Genomic DNA, 22,233 nt, shown 5'->3' with positions numbered 1-22,233 from the left:
CTTTTCCCAAAGGTTGGCATGAGCTCGCTGCCAGCTCCTGTTCATACCTGGCCCCTCTCTCCACCAGGGCCCGCTGGTACTCCATGGAGATGGCCGGGATTGTCTGCTTCACTGGAGCAAACATCATCACCCAGGCCAGGGAGCTGATCGAGCAGATTGGGTAAGTGCCAGAGGGGGTTAATGACCTGGGGCAGGGGCCTGTGGGAGGATTTGGGGAGAGGCCGTGGCTGCAGGACCGCCCTGATGGGACAAGTGGCATGAAGGCTTGTGAATCACGGCCGAGATGTGGGATACTAAGGCTCTGCCACCTGCAGGTTCTTCCATCCAGCTGCCCGTGTTAACTGGGCGTGCTCTGCAGAAAGGCCCTGCCCTTCTCTCTGCCAAGCTGTGCTCTCCCTTCCTAGGAGGCCGCTGGAGCTGGACACGGATGGAATCTGGTGCGTCCTTCCCAACAGCTTCCCAGAAAACTTTGTCATCAAATCGACCAATGCGAAGAAGCCCAAGGTGACAATCTCCTATCCCGGTGCCATGCTGAACATCCTGGTGAAGGTAAATCCAGCCCCGGCGTAGACCAGCTGGGAGGGGATGGAGAGGGAAGGTCAGGAGAGGAGGACTCCAGCGGACCTGCTTTCCCAAAGGGGAGAGTGATCTTGGCCTTCACCCACGCGTGGAGCCAGTGAAGGCTGCTCTGCCTTCGTTGGGAATTACAGATGTCGGGCCACCCCAGAGGGCAGCTTCTGTTCCAGTCCTGTCTCACCACGAATGAACAGGGCCTTGGAGCCTCACTTGCTGCTTGCCCAGTGCCAACCGGGGGAATCATTGGCACAAGCCTGGCACCTTGAGGGTGGGGGAGAGAGTCCCAGAACCCTGCAGCACGGTGCAGATGGCAGCTCATAGAGAGCAGGAGCCCAGGATTAGCGCATGCATGCGTGTGCACATGCTCCCTTCAGTCTGTGCACGCTGGCTGAATGGCGCCATGACCCCAGGGACCCGTGCAATGCCCTTCGCCTGTCTGCCGGTTGCCAGCGTAGAGCCTGGCTTGGGACCTTCAGAGACTGGAGTGCAGCATGCCCACCTCTGCTCCTCGCTCTGACACAGCCCGGGGCTGACGGCTGCCTACACCCCATTACCGCCTCGCTAAAGCCTCTGTCAGGACAGTTCTCCGCCACCCTCTCCTCCTCTGGTCCAAACCCAGCGCACCCTGCTCCTGTCTGTCCAGCCCGCCCCGTGCCAGCCCCCCACAGAGTGAGGTGCTTTGTAAAGCTTCTATTTTGTGTCTTGCTGAAGTGCAGATCAGGAGGCAGACTCAGTCCAGCATCTCAGCTGGCTGGCAGGTCGATGCTCCACCCCAGGGCCGTGGGAGTGTGGCTTGTCCTGTGGGGTGCCAGGCTGATGCCCATTACCCTGGTGAGGGAGCAGAGAGTGTTTGCTGTCCTTCCCTGCTCATTTGTGGGAGCAGCGGGTCCTTGGGGGTCACTCCAGGTGGGTGTGTTGGGGGAATGTCCCCCTTTCGCCCCGCGGATTGGCAAGCCAGCAGTGCAGTGAAGTGGTCCTATGACGACGTGTTTACAGGAAGGCTTCACGAATGATCAGTACCAGGAGCTCGTGGACCCAGCTTCGCTCACCTACGTTACCCGCTCAGAGAACAGCATCTTCTTTGAAGTAGATGGGCCATACCTGGCCATGATCCTCCCAGCCTCCAAGGAGGAGGGCAAGAAACTGAAGAAACGGTGAGTGTCACTTTGCTCAGAGGGAGGTGGGCAGGTTGGCTATTTGCGCTCTCTGATAGGGGCGTGAAGCAAGCCAGTCCCTGCTTCCTTACCTGCTCAGAGCTGCACAGAACTCAGGAAATGCAACAGTCCAGATTCCAGCTGCAATGTGAACGAGGCTGAACTGACTTCACCAGCAGTACAGTGGGGTGAGCCTGGCCTAGGGAGTACCTTCTATTGTTAACTCTGGTTCACTACCAGGAATGTGTCAGACGTGCCGGTTGGCCAGAAGAGGGCCTAGCATTGCTGGGGGAGCCTTAGCTCTTACGTTTGCTGGCAGAGATTTTAACTGGGCAGGTTCCATGTTACATCAACAGAACCTTTGGACCTGATTCTCCCTTGACTTGCAGCCCAAGCAATCCCACTGAAAACCTGGGAGTGTAGGAATGACCAGATGGGCTTAGACAAGTGACCTATCTAGTCTAGTGTCCTTTAGAGGACAGAGCAAGGAAACTCCCAATTGGCAGTTATGAAATATTCTTTCCCAGCGAGAGCTTGGCTCATAGCCTTTGGCTTAGATCCCTCCCGATTCCCTGTAACTCTGCTGTTCTCCGGAGCCACACGAATATCTGATCCTTGTTTGAATCCCACTAACCTTCTGGCCCAGGGATGTGCTGTGGCAGTTCTTCTCCTCCTGGATTTCCCGTCTGTCAGCTCAGCAGCAACAACAGGGCCCAAATGAAGTCTTTCCACCACTTTGTCTTGTACCAGCTTCATGGCTTTGGTGATCTTTAATCCTCTCTGTTCCGTGTCATTCTTCACCATGTCTATCCAATGCATCCTTGATCTTCCTCTCTTTCTAGTTCCTTACACTCTGGTACATATTCCCATGGGTGGTATCCTTCTTGAAGTGTCCAAACCATCCTCTTCTTTCTTGAATCTTCTGTAACAGCGTTATTTTTTGCCTTAACCTTTTTCTTCTCTTTGTTTGTTTATTTTCTGCAGTCTTCCGTTTTCCCCTCAGCCAGTTCATTTCTGCAGTCAAGATCTTTTGTTCATCGGCTATTCTCATACTCCAGCAGTATTGGCATGAGGGAGCCTCATATACGTTGACTTCTGCTTTTATCAAAATGTCTTTACCCTTCTGCAAGATCTAGAGTTATCCCAATGTGGTAACAGCTAGACAGAGTCTTCTTTTTGTTATCTTCCCAAATCCCGTTCTTCAATACTAGTCCTCCACGGTACACAGTTTGTTCTGTTTGATCTTTACCTCTTTCTCTGGTCTTCCAGTCTTCTCCATGCTGATCTTCAATCCAAATGTTCTGCTGTCCCAGTCGACCTTATCACTTATTCTCTATAAATCATCCTAGGTCAATGCTGTGAGTCAGTATCCTCCGCGAATTGAAGGCTGCGCACTGTCTACCACGTAACATGACTCCTCCCATTTCATCTGTCAGTGCTACAGCCATGACTGCATCCAGTACCAAGCTCTGAGGAGAGTGTCCATCTTTGTCTCACTTCTACAGTTGCCCTGCACCATACCATCTGCGTCTTTTCTGCTCTCACCACACTCAAAAACTTGCTGTGGGTGTTTGCTCCGTTCTTCATGGATGCCAGACGTTCTCCTAGCTTGCCATAACCCTCTCTGCCAAATGCAGTCAAGACTCTGAAGTCTGTTGTGACAGGTTTGGCTGTGTTCTAGGTACTTGTCTGATATCCATCTCATCACAAATAACTGATCTGTTGTGCTTCATTCATCCCGGTCGAAATCCAGCCCATTTCTCTGCAAGCGCTGCTTCCATAGACGACTTCGTTCTGGTCCGCAATGCGTTGAGGAATGCTTTCCTGGCCTGCTCGATGAGCTGATTCTTCTGTCATTGCTCCACTGACTCTTCTCCGTTTTTATACATCAGTCCTATTATCGCCTCTCCCCGTTCGCTTGGCACTTGCTGCGTGTAGACCTGTGCCCGGCTTGTGCATCGCCTTCACCGTGTGTTCCTTGCCTGCTTGCAGCAGCTCTGAGCTTACGTCGGCCCCTTTTTCCTTTTCAAACTGCCTGTCAAGATCTTTTGCTACTTCTAAGAATTCCAGCATCTGTTCTCCCTGGTTTGAGCTGAGGAGCTTCTCCAGGATGGTTCCCCCCATGTTCTGCACGTGGCACAGCTCTTCAAAGTATTCTTTCCATCGCTTCCTCTTTGCTTATTTGCCCCCAATTATTATTCCACACTTGTCTCTCACTGCCGACATCTTCAGCTCGTCTGTCCCCCTATATTACTGATTTCTCTTATATTGACATATAACACCTGTGTCACATTTCTCTTCATGGATTCTTCTGCTTCCTTACATTGTTCTCTTCTCTTTGCTTCCTGTTTTGTCTCTCTGGTCAGCCGATTGTACTCAGCTCTTAAACTTGCATCATCCTTTTCATTCTCCTTTAGCTTCCTACGCTTGTCACTGTACTGCAGCATTTCATCGGCTATCCGCCTTTGGCCTTGCAGCCCAACACTTAGGGCATGTCTTCACTACCCGCCCGGATCGGCGGGTAGAAATCGATCTCTCAGGGATCGATTTATTGCGTCTCATCTAGACGCGATAAATCGATCCCCGAATCGACGCGCATAGTCCACCTCGTCAGGAGGAGTAAGGGCGTCCATGGGGGAGCCGTGGCGGTCGATTTGCCGCCGTCCTCAGTGGGGTAAGTCGAATAGCTGAAGTTTGCGTATCTTACATCGACACCCCCCCCCCAGTGTAGACCAGCCCTTATTCACCCACTCTCATAATCCCATTTTGTACACGGTTCTCACGTCCCTTCAACGTTCGTTTCTTCTTTTAGCAGAGACGTGATATTTTTCCACATGTTTTAGTCTTTCCTGATATCCAGCTCTTTCAGTTTGTCTGCATTATGGATCTTGGGTTTTGGCACTTCTTAGATTTCTCTCAGCCTCAACCTCATTGATGCAGGGACTAATTTATGATCTGATCTGATAACAGCCTCATATGATCTCCACACTTGATTTATATCTGCAATTCACAAGTACAAAGTCTGTCATGTTCTTCGTTTGCCCCTCAGGTGATATCCATGTCCACCTCCTCTGCCACTTTCTTTGTTGAAATAGTGTGTTCTTTATCACCGGGCTGTTACTTAAGCTACTAACTTTCTGCCTTTCTCCTCTTCTGTTTTCTTCATCTACATCTGCCTATTGCTCCAGCCCAGGAATTCCAGTCCAATCCTACCTTTGCTTTAAAATCTCTTGAAACTCCTTCTATTGTTTTCTGTAGCTCTTTATAACGTTTGTCAATTTCTTCCTTGGGCACTGCTGAGGTTGGTGCATATATTAGTACTGTTGTAACTGCTCAGATTTGATTCTGAATCTCATCTTCGATGTACAAGGAGATAGCAAGCTAAATGCTGTAAGAACCTGGCTTGCCTTCAGCTTTAGCAGCAATGCAACTCCGTCCTCATGCCCGCCATCTTCTCTTCCCGCTGTGGGTATCGCATTTGCATCACGGTAAAATTCACCTTTGCCTTCCCATCTCATTTTCATATTCAGGGAATCCAGTCAGGGGCCTTCCAATGCCTGTTAAACTGAAGAGCCATCTCCTTGTTCAACCCCGCTCAGTTCCTGTTCACAAGTAACTTGCAGCCTTCTCCCGCTCCATCCAGCTCTGGTACAGTCCATCACCATGGAAACCGGTGTGATGTCGAGCACCCTGGGCTCCTTGAGACCAGTAGCTGCAGGATTGGGGCAGATGCAGTTGCTGATCTGGGTGGGCACCTTGGCCTATCACACGTTGAACCAACTGCTGCCCAGAGGCCCTGCCAACATGTCCCATAGTCACATGGATGGCGGAGGGCCTTCCATAATTCTCTGCATTCACACTCCCCTGGGGGCCCCGGTGTGGGACTGACCCTCCTTTGGCATCTTCAGAGTGATGTGGCTACTCATGACCTCTGCTCCATGCACCCAGCTTGCTTGGAGAGCGTGGCCCTGGGAGGCTCAAACTGGTTTGTGTGCACTGGTGATTGGCTGGGGCAGGGGATGTGAACTGCAGAGAGCCAGGGCTTGCGGTTGGAGGGATGTGTTCTAGTAACATCTCTCCTCTCTGATTGCACCGGCAGCTTCCTCTGCCCCTTCACAAGCAGGCAGCTCCCTCATCCTCCCCTGGGAAGCTCTCCATAGCTCTGCCATGCTTTCCTCACCCCCTGTCCTGCACCATCCACTTCTCCCTGCCCCCTAGGCGTGGAGCAGTGCCCCGTTCAGCATCCACCCCCTGCCTGTTCTGTCCCCCACACAACTCCTGTCGGCCCTTCCTTGCCTGAAGCATTCCGGTGAGAAACGCTCCCAGCTGGGAGCTCCGTGGAGCAGGGCTTTATCACTCAGCGCCTTGACTTTGAGCTGCGTGAATTCGGGTTTATTCTCTAGCACCACAGTCCTTGGCCAGCCTGGCAATGCGGCGGGAGGTGTCCAGGAGCACGGCGAGGCCCATCTCTGCTGGCAGGGAAAGGACGTGCCCTGGAGTGCTGGGCAGTCTCTCACCAGCTCTGTCTCCCAGATACGCAGTGTTCAATGAGGACGGGTCCCTGGCTGAGCTGAAGGGGTTTGAAGTGAAGCGGCGTGGGGAGCTGCAGCTGGTTAAGATCTTCCAGTCGTCCGTGTTCGAGGCCTTCCTGAAGGGCACCACGCTGGAGGAGGTCTACGCCTCCGTGGCCAAGGTGGCCGACTACTGGCTCGATGTGCTTTACAGCAAGGTGAGCGCCCAGCCTCTTGCTTCTCTGCGCTGTAACGTGGGCCCCGGTGGGGAGAGGGGCGCAACCCCCTGGATGAGAGGACAAGGGATGCACTGGTGCCCTGCCGTCAGGAGCTAAGGGAGAGCAGCAAGGGGACGATGGACATTCTCTCCAGCGACCTCTTGTTTCCCCGAGGGCCATCCCGGCTCTATGGCTTTGGTTCTCTCTGTTGCTCCTGACGTCGGAGGAGAACAGGACCTGTCGGTAGACCTGTGTTTGCAGCACTCCCTTGGCTGCTGTTTTCCGTGTTGGGCTAATATTTGCCTTTCTTCTCCAGCAGCTCCCATCCTGGGATGAGTGTAGACCCCTCCCCAGAGCTGGGTCACTAGGTCATTCCCATCCACCCCTCTTTGATAGCTGGGGAGTGACAAAGACACGTAGCAAGGCAGAGCCAGGAGACTGGGTTCCCCTCTCCCCATCCTGCAGGGAGGTCAGAACCCTGGGTTCGACATCAGGCTGTTGTCAGAGAAGTGCTGGTGTCAGACTGGGCGTCCTGCTCTCTGCCCGTGCAGGAGGAGGAAGGCCTGGTCAAACACACCCAGCCTTGGCCAGCCCCATAAGAGACGTTACTGAGGGATGGAATCGGGAGGTTAAGTAGACGTCTCTTTGCAGGCAGCTCTGATTCTTCTGTGAGTTCTCCCGGCAGGGCAGTGCTGCTAAGCTCTCACTGGGTTCATTTTGCGGGGACCCTCGCAGGGTAGGATGCGGCCAAGGATGCTCTGTGGAGTCTGGCCACCTTCCCTGGGTCAAAATCGGAGAGCGCTGACCTAGACAAAGCCAAGAAATTGGGGAGAGTGGGTAACCCTAGGAAACAAATGGGGGCACGGGGTCCCCAAGGGACACTTGGGAGCTTCCAGTGGCCACTCTCATGCCTGATCAGGATGATAAATGCCCCTATAGTGCCATAAAGTGACAATGTAAAACACAGAGACACACACACACAGACACACAGCCAAGCTGTAGTCTGTGTGTTCTCGGTATAGATTGTGGCAGAGAGCGGCTCGTATAGCGCCCCCCATAGAGGACCGTATGCTCCTGCAGCACCAGCTAATAGCAACAGGGTTCCCACAGATGCGCTGTCTCCCCAGGCTGCCAACATGCCGGACTCGGAGTTATTTGAGCTGATTTCCGAGAACCGCTCCATGTCCCGCAAGCTGGAGGATTACGGGGAGCAGAAATCCACCTCCATCAGCACGGCCAAGCGCCTGGCCGAGTTCCTGGGGGATCAGATGGTGAAGGACGCTGGGCTGAGCTGCCGATTCATCATCTCCAAGAAACCGGAAGGGTCCCCGGTTACCGAGAGGTAAATCTGCTTTGAGAGGCACTGGGGCCCACAGCGAGAAGTCTCGACCGCCGGGGGCAGACCATAATGAAGGCATGGGGGTAAGATGGAGCTTGTACCTGCCTGCTGCAATGAGCCCTAATAGGATGCTCTGGGGAGGGGGACGAGCCAGGACGGCCCTTGGCCTCCCTGCAGGCTCGGGGAGCGGGTTCTGTGCTGCCAGCACCCACTGGCTGATGAGTGTTCCCGTGTACCCCAGGGCCATCCCGCTGGCCATCTTCCAAGCCGAGCTCACAGTGCGGAAGCACTACCTCCGGAAATGGCTGAAGAGCCCCTCCCTGCAGGACTTCAACATCCGGACGGTAAGTGATCCGGAGACACCGGTACTGACTGCCCGTCACTGGCACCCGGCCAGGGGCGTGGCTAGTACCCGGGCACAAAGAGGCTGTGCGGACCCAAACTCCCTGCTGCTCTGCCTTCCCCAATGCTAACTGTCCCCCTGTCCCTGCCCCCAGATCCTGGACTGGGACTACTACATCGAGAGACTCGGCAGCACCATCCAGAAGATCATCACCATCCCTGCGGCACTGCAGCAGGTGAGGGGGCGGCTGGGCCTGGAGGGGCTGGGTCCTGGGCCTGGAGGGGCTGGGTCCCTGGCCTCTCCCCCTGCTGCTGGCGTGACAGGCCATGTCCCTGCAGGTGAAGAACCCCGTGCCCCGCGTCCGACACCCCGACTGGCTGCACAAGAAGCTCCTGGAGAAGAACGACGTGTACAAGCAGAAGAAAATCAACGAGCTGTTCACTAGTGAAGGCAAGAGACAGGTAATGGGGGTAGGGCTGAGACACAGCAGGGGGACTGGCCGATGCTGTTTGCCAGGGCCCCATGTGGGGCCCTGTCTGTTCCCACACCCTGGCCACCACCGCTGAGCACCCCTGCCCTTGTTCCCACCCCAGGTGACCGCCAACCAGCCCCAGGAGGGCACCCCCTGCACACAGGTTGCCGACATGGAGGATTTTGGGGCTGCGAAGCCCCTGCAGCCGTCGGTTCCTGTCGCCAGTAAGCGCAAGCGGGTCCCGGTGGCAGGGGAGAGCCAGGAGATGTCTCAGAACCTGGAGCTGACCCAGTCCTGGCGGGAGATCCTGGGCCCGCCCCCACCTACTGGCACCACCAAGGTAAAGACGCTCCGGTGGGAGGCAGGGCAATAGCTATGAGAGGCTCACTTGTCTGGGGAGCGGAGGGGGCAGCGGTGGGGGGGAAGGGCAGGCTTAGCCCAGCTCCATGGCCATGCCCCAGAGCCAGTAGGAGGGGCTGGGTGGTAGCAGATATCCATGTCTCAGGGGATTGCCCTGGGCATGTTTGCAGCTAATAGTATCTCCATGATCCTCGCCCCAGTCACCCCCCTTTGCTCTCCCCCCAGGAGGAGCGCCTGGCCTGGCTCCAGTACCACAAGAAGAAGTGGGAGCTGCAGGCGCGGCAGCGCCAGGCCCGCCGGAAGAAGCGGCGGCTGGAGGATGGCGAGGTGGTGCTGGGCGGGGGCGTGATCCGGGATGGGCCCTCCAAGGGGCTCAGCAGCTATCTGCGCAGGACAGCCCGCAGCATCCTGGACCTGCCCTGGCAGATCGTGCAGGTACCAGGCAGCGGGAGGTGGGGTGTCTCTGCTGAGTCCGTCACGGGTGCTCAGCCGCCGCTTGGAAATCCCTCCTGCAGACTCCCAGCTGCAGCGGGGGGAATCCCAGGGAGACCGGACAGTGGGGATCTCCCCTGGCTCATGGCCTGGATTTGAGCTAGGAGGGCTTGGCCTCCAGCCCCAGGAAGAGACGGCCCCCCAGGGTGCTAATTGATCGCGTGCGGGGGATTAGGGAGGCGAAGGCACAGCATGGCCAGAACGCCCCTGCCTCTCAAGTCTGAAGGTTAAGAAAACATCCAGTGTGGCTGGCGGCCCCAGAGGGAGCGGCGTCTCTCAAGGCAGGTGCCCGGTGAGCAGGGGGCCCTACAAGCCCATGGGGGAAGAGTGAGTAACACTGTGCGCTGCCTCCCACCGGGCCTCTGAGCCGCCTTCTCGCCTGCAGGTTGCTGAGACCAGCCAGCCGGGCCTGTTCAGGCTGTGGGCCGTCATCGGGAGCGACCTGCACTGCATCAAGCTGAGCATCCCGCGCATCTTCTACGTCAACCAGCGGGTGGCCAAGCCAGAGGAGGGACCCGCCTACCGGAAGGTGAGGGGAGCTGCACACGGGCAACGAGTCAACTGCCTGGGGAGGGAAATCCTGTCAGCTAGAGGCCAAGTGCAGACAGCGTGCTGTGTGGGCCCCTCTACCCTGCTCTGCCAGCACCCCTCAGTCCTGCCCCTGCCCCCCACTGCTCTGCCAGCCCTGCCCCTCTACCCAGCTCTGCCAGCACCCCTCAGTCCTGACCCGCAGCCCCTGCTGTCCCAGCCCTGCCCCCCCTGCACAGCCAGTGCCCCTCAGTCCCGACCCGCAGCCCCCTGCTATCCCAGTGCTGCCCCCCCACTGCTCTGCCAGCACCCCTCAGTCCTGACCCGCAGCCCCTGCTGTCCCAGCCCTACCCCTGCCCCTTCCCCACACTGCTCGGCCTGCGCCCCTCAGTCCTGACCCGCAGCCCCCTGCTATCCCAGCCCTACCCCCGCCAGCAGCTCTCAGTCCCGACTCACAGCCCCTGCTGTCCCAGCGCTGCCTCCCCTGCTCTGTCAGCACCCCTCAGTCTGGACCCACAGTCCCCTGCTGTCCCAGCACTGGCCTACTGAGCAGAGGCAGGCAGTTATGGTGGTTTTGAGATGTGCACAGTGGATGAATCCACCAGACTCCTTTCCATGTGGGAATGGGCTAGCACTGGGAGGTGGGTGGCCTATTCAGTCAGGGCCTGAGCCAGTTCTGGGAGCAGCTGTAGTTCTGTAGCTGTCCCGGGGGCGTTTGGGGCTCCTCCCACCCATGGGAGGGGTGCAGACTGGTGTACGGTTGTGTGTGTCTTTCTGGCAGGTGAACAGGGTTCTGCCCCGCTCGAATCTCCTCTACAACCTGTACGAGTACTCCGTTCCCGAGGACATGTATCAAGAGCACATCAACGAGATCAACGCCGGTCTGTCTGCCCCAGACATCGAGGGAGTGTACGAGACTCAGGTGACCACGCCTGGTACCCACTGGGGTTCTGACTCCTAAACTGCTGGCCAAACCTGGCCTCAGCTGGGGGATGGGAACACAGGCTCCCGTGGACCACTCGGGGGTTACCCCAGCCTGCCTCAGGCCTGGGAGCCCCCTGCCTGCAGCATCGGGTGCCCTGTCGCCGGAGGTGTCTAAAACACAGCCTTCCCCCAGTGCCCAGGCTCGACAGGGCTCTCCCTCCAGGGAAATGCAGCAGCGGGTGAGGGGAGGGGAAGCAGATCGCCAAGTGAGATCGCACAGGGAAATGGGGCGGGGCAACCGAACTGCCCAAGCGAGCTCCACGGGTGACTACCCCTCTGGCCCGCCCCCACCCACGTGAAGAGCTGCTGGCCCAGCGTCAGAGCCTGCGCCCGGGGATTCCTAGGGACGCTGACGAGCTCTGCCCCTCCCCAGGTGCCGTTACTGCTGCGCGCCTTGATCCACCTGGGCTGCGTGTGCATGGTCAGCAGGCAGCTGGTCAGGCACCTCACCGGCCGCGAGGCTGAAACCTTTGCCCTGGAGCACCTGGAGATGCGCTCGCTGGCCCAGTTCAGCTACCTGGAGCCAGGTAAGGCCCCGAGGCTGGGTGTGAGGGCAGGAGGGCAGCAGGACCAGCCCCAGGGCTCTGACCTGTCTGCTCTGCGTTCCTAGGGAGCATCCGGCACATGTATCTCTATCACAACGCCCAGGGCAGCAAAGCGCTCTTCGGCCTCTTCATCCCATCGCAGCGCAAGGCCTCTGTCTTCGTGCTGGACACGGTAAGGCTGCGGGCGGGGGACTGCGGGGTGCTTCCCAGTGCGCTCCAGCAGGAGAGCGGCAGAGCTGTTCTCCAAACCTCTCTCAGCACAGAGAACTGCAGCGTCTGGAGCCGCTGGCCCCTGGACGAGAGGACTGGGGGCCCTGCTCCCCCCTGACCCGCTCTCTTTTTGGCACAGGTGCGCAGTAACCAGATGCCAAACCTCGCCAACCTGTACTCGTCAGAGCGCAGTGCCATGCTGGAGAAGGTGGGCGAGGAGCTGCTCCCTCCGGACAAGCACACCTTCGAGGTGCGAGCCGAGACCGACATCAAGACGGTTTCCAGGGCCATCCAGCGTCTGCTGCTGGGCTACAAGGTAGGAGCCAGGCGCGTGAGCCGCACGGCCGCCCCCTGGCACTCGGGCTGGGCTAGACACGCAGGCGCGGCAGCAGACCATTGGCCCAGCACTTTACACCCACCCCGGCCCTGACTGGCCAGCCGTCGCCCTAGCCAGGTGCGGTCTCTCCCCAAGCCTTGCAGTTAGGCCTCTCGACTCGTTCCTTGGGGCCACGTCCCCAGAGCCCCTGCTCCCAGCCGTGGTGACCAACGTGATGGAGAGGAGGCAGAGGCCCCAGAATGCACTGGGACCCACCAGCTGTGCGGGGTGCTCTGACCCGCTGCAGGGGCGGGTGTTATCAGCCACGGGCACTCGCTGGCCAGGCTGCAGTTTCCCCACCTAGGCAGAGGCCTCCGTACCCCCCGGAGGGGCTGTCCTGTGCCCCGGCCAGCCCCAACTCCCCTCCCGCCCCGTGCAGGACGAGCGCAGGGGCCCCACGCTGATCGCTGTGCAGTCCAACTGGGACGTGAAGCGGCTGGCGAGCGGGATTCCCGTCTTCGAAGAGTTCCCCTTGGTTCCCGTGCGGGTGACAGATGACATCAGCTATGCCGTCCTGGACTGGCAGCGCCATGCTGCCCGCCGCATGATCCGCCACTACCTCAACCTTGACACCTGCCTGTCACAGGCCTTTGAGATGAGCAGGTGAGCTGCTGCTGCTGCCCCCTGTCTGGGGACAGTATGGGTGGGGACAGGTGCCTGGCACAGTGGGAGGGCTGTGGTTGGCTCTGTCCTGTGCCCCTGAGATGGGGCAGGCCAGTGTCAGTCGCTGTCTCTGTACCTGGCTGAGCCTTGCCCCTCGCCTTCCCCGTCCCAGGTACTATCACATCCCCATTGGGAACCTCCCTGACGACATCTCCACCTTCGGCTCCGACCTCTTCTTCTCCCGCCACCTGCGTCGCCACAACCACTTGCTGTGGCTCTCGCCCACGGCCCGCCCGGACCTCGGGGGCAAGGAGGCGGATGACAACCGGCTGGTCATGGAGTTTGATGACAGAGCCTCGGTGGAGATCAACAACCCGGGCTGCTATTCCACCGGTGAGGAGGGGGCTGCGGGGTGCTGGGCTGCTGCTCAGGGGGTGAGAAGCAGGGGTTGGGGAGCCAGCCTGCTCCCCCCAGGGGTAGGGTGTTTGGGGGACTGCTCAGCACCTGGCCACCGGCCCACCTGGGGCTGTGAGCCTCTTGGCTAAGCCAGGGTCAAGGCAGTCGATTCTGAGGCTGGTTTATGGTGAAAAGTGACATGGGCAGAGCTACGTTTTGACCCCCCCCCTCCGCCTGATGCAGCCATGCTGACATAGCCCCGGTGTAGACACAGGGTAACAGAGAAACCCCGTCCAGCGGCGTAGGCTGTGTCTGCATTATGGGCTGTGCTGGTCTCTGGAGACGGGAAACCCCCAGTAAATGCCGGGGATAGAAGCTCCAGCACCCCCATGGTCACCCCGGCTGTCCTCGGAAAGTCAGCCCATTATTGTGAAACATTCAGAACTAGGCAAAACAACCCAGAGGCTGAATAACACCGAACAGCCTGCCAGGGCCAGGGTCCCTGCAACTGAGACCCTGAGCCTCTTTAAACGCCAGCAAATAGCGAAGTCCTGGCTGCGGCTAGCGACTGATCAGCCGGCTAGTGGCTGTGCAGACCCAGGCGGCCGCCCTGCCTCATCAGAGGGTGTGAGACGGTTCAGGGCCCTCCATCTCCACAGCAGCCGCTGCTCCAGATAACCAGCCCCTACGCCACACCCCCCCAGGCATCGTTCTGTACAAAGCCACAGGGGTAGCCATACACTGCAACAGTTGAGCTGTAAATAGCTCCGCGCGGGGTTCGCTTGTGTTGAACCATTGACTTCAGTGGGGCCAGGAGTTCGCTGTGCTGGGGCTGGGGGACTTCCCTCCTGCTGACAGGCTGCTTGTATTCAGTGTGCCTGGAGCTGGACATCCAGAGCCTGGCTGTGAACACCATCCTGCAGTCCCACCACATCAACAACATGGAGGGAGCCTCCAGTATGAGCATCAGCTTCGACGTGATCCAGCAGGCGTCTCTCGAGGACATGGTAACGGGGAACCAGGCCGCCAGCATCCCGGCCAGCTACGACGAGACCGCCCTCTGCTCCAACACGTTCAGGTGTGGCCGCGCGGCCGGAGTGCGGGCCCGGCTCTGCCAGGTGCTCTGCGAGGAGACGCCTGGCAGGGCTGGGGGGCGTTTGCGTACCCAGCAGGTGTTTTGGAGCAGCAGTTCGAAGGGCATGGCTGTGGGTAGCCAGGAGCATGGCTCTAGGGACAGGGGACCTTCCCCCATTCCCGGGTCTGTAGGTGTCGGCGGGAGGGGACCTGGAGGTTTGGCCTCTGGCTGTGGTGGGGACGCAGGGACATCCGAGTGCTGGGGGGGGGGTTCCTCCAGCAGCATTTGGAGGGGTCAGGCTCCGGCTGAGGCCTGTGGGCTCTGCCCGGAGCTGAGCCGGGGCTGATCTTGGCTCTCCTGGCAGGATCCTGAAGAGCATGGTGGTGGGCTGGGTGAAGGAGATCACGCAGTACCACAACGTCTATGCCGACAACCAGGTGATCCACTTCTACCGCTGGCTCCGCTCACCGGCCTCGCTGCTGCACGACCCGGCGCTGCACCGCACCCTGCACAACATGATGAAGAAGCTCTTCCTGCAGTGAGTGAGGGCGGGCGGCTGGCAGGGCCAGCGGGGGGGCGATATAGACCATGGTGCGGCGTGTCGCCCTGTCACGGTGCCAGCTGCAGCCGGGTCCCCTGAGCTCCACGGCAGCGTGAACAGATGGGAGGAGCTAGCTGCAGGTTGGTAGGACAGGCCCCAAAATGGACCTGGGTCACCCCACTCGCTGCTGTACTCCTCTGGCTCTGGGGATGGGGCTTTTGCCAGCTGGAAGCGCGGACAGCCTCTGCTGTGCTGTGGGACTGCAGCTCACGTAGAGCACCACTAGGTGGCATCATTAACGTGCTCATCAAGTGGGGGCCGTGCCGGAGCCGGGGCGATGAGGCGTGCTGAGACCCGCAGGCGGGGGGCTGCGCCGGAGCCGGGAGGATGAGGCGTGCTGAGACCTGCAGGCGGGGGGGCCGCGCCGGAGCAGGGGGGGATGAGGCGTGCTGAGACCTGCAGGCGGGGGGGGCCGCGCCGGAGCCGGGGGGATGAGGCGTGCTGAGACCTGCAGGCCAGGGGGCCATTCTGGGGCCCGACGGCTCTCAAACATCAGTGGTTCACATAGCACCTTGAACAGTGGCCGTGAGGTGAAGGGCTGGAAGATCAAGCTCGCAGGCGGCAGTCTGGGAACCCTGCACTGTTCCCCCTCGCCTGCCCAGAGCAGGGGATCCAGGCTGAGAGGTTCGGGGCACTGGGCTGGGGAGGCGCCAAACACAGGAGGGGTGATGGCACTGCCGTGCTCTCCAAAGGGTACTGCATGCGCCCCAGCCGGCTGGGCTGGCCACGCCCTGTGCCAGGCCTCCTGTGCCCAGCACCCTGCCAAGGGGAGCTCCCTTCAGAGATGCGATGCCCAATGGGGTCTGCTCCTGAGGCTGTGCCCGCAGAGGGGGCTGGGGCCAGAGCTCTCTGCGGGGGCAGTACCGGCCTCACATGCTCCTCTCCCCTTTGCGCCCTTCCCCCAGGCTGGTGGCCGAGTTCAAGCGACTCGGCTCTTCCGTGGTTTACGCCAACTTCAACCGCATCATCCTGTGCACCAAGAAACGGCGCATCGAGGACGCCATTGCCTACGTGGAGTACATCACCAACAGGTGCGGCTGGGCAGGGCTGAGCCCCACAGCCGGGGCATGCGGAGAAGCTGCAGCCGACGGCTCTAGCCAGGACGTGGCGGGGGCAGGTGGCTCTGTGGCTCAGAGCAGGAGTCAGTGGTTCCTGGAGTTTAAACCCAGGCACGCTCACTAGCACCTCTGTGCAGTGGTGGTCTAGCCGTGCTGGGCCCCAGACACTGGGCAGACCAGCTGTGGGAGGTAACAATGTCTCTCCTCAACAGAAGTTGGGCCAATCAAAGATATTCCCTCGCCCACTGCATCGGCCAGTCTGACTCCTGCATAACCCAGGCTAGCGAATTTCCCCCAGTGCCAGCTACGCACCCTGGCCTGGCTGGCTCTCAGCATGCCAGAGCTGGCTGCATCCGAGCCATTAGAATGCAGGGGCTCCCCACGGCCTTTGGATCTGGGGGGTGCTCGGGGTACGGGGCAGCCTGATGAGCACAGATGTTGTCGTCCCGGAGCCCCTGGATCAAACATGCCCCTTCGTCCCCAGGCCTGGAGCCTCTGTGGGACAGACTCGACACCCCCTGGTCAGAGCAGAGCCATGTTCCAGTCGCCTTATGCCAGGCCCACTCCCTGAAGGGGGTCTGATGTGAGGGGTCTCTACTGGCTGGCTGGGCGAGGGAGTGGCACCCCCACGTGGGGCACACATCCCACACTGCCCTCCTCTCTCGGGCCCCAAGGGGACTTGCCTCCGAGGTGCGAAGTAGAAATCAGAGCCTGGGCAGGCTGCAGTCTCCGTATGTCTCTGGGTGACCATCATCTCTTCCCCTCCAGCATCCACTCGAAGGAGATCTTCCACTCCCTGACCATCTCCTTCTCCCGCTGCTGGGAGTTCCTGCTCTGGATGGACCCAGCTAACTACGGGGGCATCAAGGGGAGAGTGCCCACCAGCGTCCCCTCTGGGGAGGTAAGTGCCCAGGGCAGGCACTGTGGAGAGGGGAGCAGGGGCTGTGCCAGGCATGGGGGCAGGGGGATGGGTTGTCCCTGCTGGGCATGGGGCACTGTTAGCCACTGAGGGAGGTGAAATGGGGCCAGGAATCAGGCGTGTAACTGTCCAGCACTTGGCCCTTTGGTCTAGACGGACCCCAGCAAACGGCAAGCGGGTGCTGAGGAGGGCAGTGAGGATGAGGAAGAGGAGGCTGAGGAGGAGGAAGAGCCGGGGGAGGCCAGTGTGGAGGATTTGCTGGAGAACAACTGGAACATTGTGCAGTACCTGCCCCAGGCAGCCTCCTGCCAGAACTACTTCCTCATGATCGTGTCAGGTGAGTGCGCCCCCTGCAGGGCTCTTGGGGGGGCTCCCCTCCCCAAGCACTCACTGCTGCCCCCCACAGGAGCCAGACCCAGGCTCTTCCCGGCTGCCCCTTGAGACGCTCAGTGGGGACTCCCCATCTCTGCCCATTCCATTGACACTGTGTTGTGATAGCAGCTGGGAGTCCCCAGACCAGACGCCATCGCGCTGTGCGCTGCACAGACACAGCCCCTGGAAGGTGCCTGTGGGTGGGCAGCCCATCTGAGGGGGCTCCCCTGGGATGGGGGTGGGCAGCCTGCCGGGGCGTCCCCTCCTGTCCGCCCATCAGGCGGCGCTGTGCTGGGGGCCAATCCCAAGCACCACAGGGTGCCATGCTGGGATCGTGGTTGGAGCCTTGCCTCTGCCCCCTCTTCCCAGCCTACATCGTCGCCGTGTACCACAGCATGAAGGAGGAGATGCGGCGCAGCGCCCCTGGGAGCACGCCCATCAGGAGGCGGGCCAGCAGCCAGGCTTCCCAGGAGGCTGTGGGCGAGGCGGGCGCCATGCCTGGTGAGTTAAACTCTTCCTTTGCCCTGGGGACTGCAGCCTGCCGGACGCTGGTGTCTGGGGTGAGGCGAGCTGGCCCCGTCACGCCGCAGTCTAGCTCACGGTGCCCTTTCCCCTCTCGCCCCAGGCGTGATCACCTTCTCGCAGGACTATGTCTCCAATGAGCTCACCCAGAGCTTTTTCACCATCACTCAGAAGATCCAGAAGAAGGTGACTGGCTCCCGCCATGCCACACTGCCCTCAGACATGTTCCCAATGCTGCCTGGCTCTTACCTGCCGCTCAACAACCCGGCGCTGGAGTTCATCAAATACGTCTGTAAGGTTAGCGGTGCGCCCGCTGCGCGGCAGAGCCCTGGGCTCTTCCCTTCCCCCTGCGCCCGGGACTCTGGCACAGCTGCCCTCCTGGGAGCCAGCCAGGCTGGGGAATCCCCAGGCGGTCTTGCTCTGATCTGCAGCTTGCCCATGCCACTCACCTCCTGCAGAGAGCGGGAGGCCCTGGTGCAGGGCTCCAGCCCGCTAGTTCCCCCAGGAAGGATTTACCCCTCCCCTGCTGCCCCAGTCGGCTGCCATCGCAGCCCCAGGGACTCTGCAGGCCGTGTGGGTGGCTGCGGCCCCGTGAGAGGGGCACAGACCCCACCCTTGCAGCCGGTGGCCCATGCGGCTCTCCCCTCCGGCAGGTGCTGTCGCTGGATGCCAACATAACCAATCAAGTGAATAAGCTGAAGCGGGACCTGCTGCGACTGGTGGACGTGGGTGAGTTCTCGGAGGAGGCCCAGTTCCGGGACCCCTGCCGCTCCTATGTGCTCTCTGAGGTGATCTGCCGCAACTGCAACTTCTGCAGGGACCTGGACCTCTGCAAAGACCCCAGCCCCTGCCAGGTACCAGGCTGCCGCAGAAGCTCGCTGGGCTCCCACGCTGAACTCTAGCAAGTGCCCCGCTCCCGCTCACCCTGTCTCTGCCCTTAGGATGGCGCTGTGCCCCCCAGCTGGGTGTGCTCCAACTGCCAGGCGGAGTATGAGCGCGGCTCCATCGAAGCGGCCCTGGTGGAAGCCCTGCAGAAGAAGCTGATGGCCTTCACGCTGCAGGACCTGGTGAGAGGCGGGGGAGGGGCTGTCTCGGCAGGGCCCTTGCTGCCGCTAATGTCCAGCTGCTGCCCGCGTTGGATGGGGCAGGGCTGCCCAAAAGCCTGGGCATGGGGCTGCTCTCCACACAGCGGCGGGCGAATGGGGCGGCCACTCGAGACACATGAATCATAGAATCTCAGGGTTGGAAGGGACCTCAGGAGGTATCTAGTCCAACCCCCTGCTCAAAGCAGGACCAACACCAACTAAATCATCCCAGCCAGGGCTTTGTCAAGCCTGACCTTAAAAACCTCTAAGGAAGGAGATTCCACCACCTCCCTAGGTAACGCATTCCAGTGTTTCACCACCCTCCTAGTGAAAAAGTTTTTCCTAATATCCAACCTAAACCTCCCCAACTGCAACTTGAGACCATTACTCCTTGTTCTGTCATCTGCCACCACTGAGAACAGTCTAGATCCATCCTCTTTGGAACCCCCCTTCAGGTAGTTGAAAGCAGTTATCAAATCCCCCCTCACTCTTCTCTTCTGCAGACTAAACAATCCCAGTTCTCTCAGCCTCTCCTCATAAGTCGTGCTCCAGCCCCCTAATCATTTTTGTTGCCGTCCGCTGGACTCTTTCCAATTTTTCCACATCCTTCTTGTAGTGTGGGTCCCAAAACTGGACACAGTACTCCAGATGAGGCCTCACCAATGCTGAATAGAGGGGAATGATCACGTTCCTCGATCTGCTGGCAATGCCCCTACTTATACAGCCCAAAATGCCGTTAGCCTTCTTGGCAACAAGAGCACACTGTTGACTCATATCCAGCTTCTCGTCCACTGTAACCCTTAGGTCCTTTTCTGCAGAACTGCTGCCTAGCCAGTCGGTCCCTAGTCTGTAGCAGTACATGGGATTCTTCCGTCCTAAGTGCAGGACTCTGCACTTGTCCTTGTTGAACCTCATCAGATTTCTTTTGGCTCAATCCTCTAATTTGTCTAGGTCCCTCTGTATCCTATCCCTACCCTCCAGCGTATCTACCACTCCTCCTAGTTTAGTATCAACTGCAAACTTGCTGAGAGTGCAGTCCACGCCATCTTCCAGATCATTAATAAAGATATTGAACAAAACCGGCCCCAGGAGCGACTCTTGGGGCACTCTGCTTGAAACTGGCTGCCAGCTAGACATGGAGCCGTTGACCACTACCCATTGAGCCCGACAAGCTAGCCAGCTTTCTATCCACCTTATGAGACTGAGCCCAGTGCCCTCTGGCTGGCACGATTGCAGTGTGCTTAGCAACCACTGTTGTGGGGGGAGAGGGCAGGCACACACAGTCCCCCTCTGCAGGGCCCTGTGGGCCACTGGGGCCAGACAACGTGAGGCTGTCCCCTCGGCCGGGGGCTGGGGCCCAATCCTGGGGCTAGCCCCTCACCTCAGCAAAGCTCCTCTGCTCCCAGGTGTGCGTGAAGTGCAAAGGCGTGAAGGAGACACACATGCCCATCTACTGCGCCTGCGCTGGAGACTTCACCCTGCTGATCCAGACCAAGGTACATGCTGCCCCTGACGGCCCCCAGCCCCACCGTGCTCCATGGGAAATGGCCAGGAGTCCAGCCTCTCCTCCCCTGTGCCCGCCCGCTGGCTCCTCATGTCCTGCCCTGGGCCTGGTGCCGGCACGTGGCTCCCCACCCGCGCTGCAGTGCCGTGCCTCCCCCAACCGCTCCCTCTGCTCCCGCAGGCCTTCGTGGAGCAGATCAACGTCTTCCGCAGCATTGCCCAGCACTACAGCATGGCCCACCTGCTCGAGACCATTGAGTGGCTGCTGCAGCTGAACCCGCAGCTCCGGTGCTGACAGACCAGCCCCCTGCCCTGCTGCCATGCACCCCAGGAGCAGGGGGGGGGTGTCTGAGTCTTGTGCCACAGCAGCTTCTACCCCTGGCTGTTGGCACCCACCGACCTGCCCCTTGGCTTTCCTGCTGCCAGCTCCACGGCCCTGGAGTGTGACTGAGGTCAAGGTGCCCGTTCAGCCGTGCCCAGCGCTGGAGGCTGTAGAGGGACTGAAGCTGTCCATGTTGCAGGGCGGCCCGAGGGCTGGGCAGTGCCCTCCCCCACAGGACAGTGCCATGCCGCCCTGCCACTGACTGACTGTAGGCTGTAGAGGAGCAGCGGGAGTGAAACCAGGGGCAGCCCCTCCTCTCAGCGGGGCTCCTTTCTGCACCCCCATTCCTGCGTGCAGGTGGGTGGCTGTGGGCTCTGGGACTCCCCCCTTAGGGCCCTTGATGGTTTTTATTAGGGTTTTTGATAAGTTTGTGAATAAAGAGTTGCTATGACGAGTGCCAGGCTGTTGGGGGCAGGCGGGAGGCAGCGTGTGCACATATCCCAGTGGGAGGGAGCACATGGGAAATGAGTCCCACTCCAGGCAGGCAGAGTGCCCTCCCCTCCTGCAGCCCAGGGCCATGGTCAGCCTTAACCCCTCCCCCGCCGCTCGCCCCAGTAGTGCAGTGAGGAAAGCGGCTATGCAATGGTACAGCCCAGAATGGGGGCCGGTAGTGGGGGAAGAGGGCCGTCTCCCCGTGAGCTGGATTGCACTGGAGCCCTGGTACGGAAGGGAGGAGAGGCAGCTGCCGCATGGGGCACGGGGGCCACTGCCCATGTGTGAAATCAACGCTGGTGGGGTCACGGGAGAGCCCGGCCCTGCTGTACTCGGCAGGTACTGGGCCTTCGGTCCAACTGCAGCAGCCCTGTCCTCCTGGGGGGCAGGCCCTGGACCGCAGGGTGGGTAGGGTGTGAATGTATGGGGGCAGGGTGGAGGGGACCAAGTCTCTGCTCTGATTGGCTGAGGGCGTTGGGGGCAGGGCCTAGTTCACACCCGAAGGCTGATCCCCAGTCCCATTTTGGGTACCAAGGTGTCCAGTTGTGGTGACTGATTCTCGTCTCCCTGCCATCTGTCAGGGCACCGCTCTCCCAGCTGCCCTGCTGTGCCCATCCCCACGCCAGCAGGCCCCCCTCCTCCGAGCGCTAGCTCCTCCCGCAGCCTGGCCTAGCCTGGCCTACGGCTCCCTCGCTTTCCCTGGGCAGGGCAGGACCGCAGTGCTGTTCTCACAGGCTGGGCCCCACCTCAGGGCTCTGCACGCGGAGGTGCCTGAGCGTGGCCCATAAAATGCCCTGCTCCCAGCAGAGTCCCTGGGCCAAGGAGCCAGGGGCTAATTTCGCTGTAAGGTGTGCAGCTGCGCAGGGGCTCAGGGAACCCGCCCCACCGGGACCTGCTGTAGCTGGGGGAGGGGCACCCCTCCCCTGGCCCCAACTCAGCCCGGTGCACATAACATTCATTCCGCACACGCGTGGGAAAACAGAGGGAACACTGGCCGTGGGAGGTCGGCTCCTGCCTCCTGGATCCTGTCCCCAGTGGCCGGGGGTGCGGGCACATGGCTTTGTCCGGCCTGGGCTGCAGGAGGATTCGCTCCCCCCGGCAGAGTTCTCCTAGGGGAAGCTGCAGCACCCGGTGCTGACTGCAGGTCTGGGCGGTTCCATTCTTCACACAGGCTGCC

General features: G+C 60.0%; 1 protein-coding gene across 1 annotated transcript in view; it reads left to right on the top strand.

The window, feature by feature from the left end:
* The window catches only part of POLE (DNA polymerase epsilon, catalytic subunit), a 35,972-nt gene extending 14,978 nt beyond the window's left edge, over positions 1-20,994 (top strand). Inside the window, exons 22-49 of the mRNA XM_054005951.1 lie at positions 68-160; positions 405-549; positions 1,573-1,730; positions 6,264-6,459; positions 7,587-7,801; positions 8,040-8,142; positions 8,296-8,376; positions 8,480-8,602; positions 8,735-8,953; positions 9,199-9,408; positions 9,851-9,994; positions 10,775-10,915; positions 11,351-11,504; positions 11,588-11,694; positions 11,872-12,048; positions 12,488-12,711; positions 12,884-13,104; positions 13,981-14,185; positions 14,547-14,720; positions 15,689-15,814; positions 16,610-16,742; positions 16,914-17,097; positions 17,502-17,633; positions 17,758-17,951; positions 18,308-18,508; positions 18,596-18,721; positions 20,146-20,235; positions 20,424-20,994. Coding sequence (XP_053861926.1) covers positions 68-160; positions 405-549; positions 1,573-1,730; positions 6,264-6,459; positions 7,587-7,801; positions 8,040-8,142; positions 8,296-8,376; positions 8,480-8,602; positions 8,735-8,953; positions 9,199-9,408; positions 9,851-9,994; positions 10,775-10,915; positions 11,351-11,504; positions 11,588-11,694; positions 11,872-12,048; positions 12,488-12,711; positions 12,884-13,104; positions 13,981-14,185; positions 14,547-14,720; positions 15,689-15,814; positions 16,610-16,742; positions 16,914-17,097; positions 17,502-17,633; positions 17,758-17,951; positions 18,308-18,508; positions 18,596-18,721; positions 20,146-20,235; positions 20,424-20,537 — 4,390 coding nt within the window. The 3' untranslated portion in view covers positions 20,538-20,994. The remainder of the gene's footprint in view (positions 1-67; positions 161-404; positions 550-1,572; positions 1,731-6,263; positions 6,460-7,586; positions 7,802-8,039; positions 8,143-8,295; positions 8,377-8,479; positions 8,603-8,734; positions 8,954-9,198; positions 9,409-9,850; positions 9,995-10,774; positions 10,916-11,350; positions 11,505-11,587; positions 11,695-11,871; positions 12,049-12,487; positions 12,712-12,883; positions 13,105-13,980; positions 14,186-14,546; positions 14,721-15,688; positions 15,815-16,609; positions 16,743-16,913; positions 17,098-17,501; positions 17,634-17,757; positions 17,952-18,307; positions 18,509-18,595; positions 18,722-20,145; positions 20,236-20,423) is intronic.
* The last annotated feature ends 1,239 nt before the right edge of the window (positions 20,995-22,233 follow it).

This window comes from Malaclemys terrapin, chromosome 16, assembly GCF_027887155.1.
Source record: "Malaclemys terrapin pileata isolate rMalTer1 chromosome 16, rMalTer1.hap1, whole genome shotgun sequence".
Lineage (NCBI taxonomy): Eukaryota > Metazoa > Chordata > Testudines > Emydidae > Malaclemys > Malaclemys terrapin.
The sequence above is the reverse complement of the archived record's forward strand: the minus strand, read 5'-3'. Positions and strand labels throughout refer to the sequence as shown.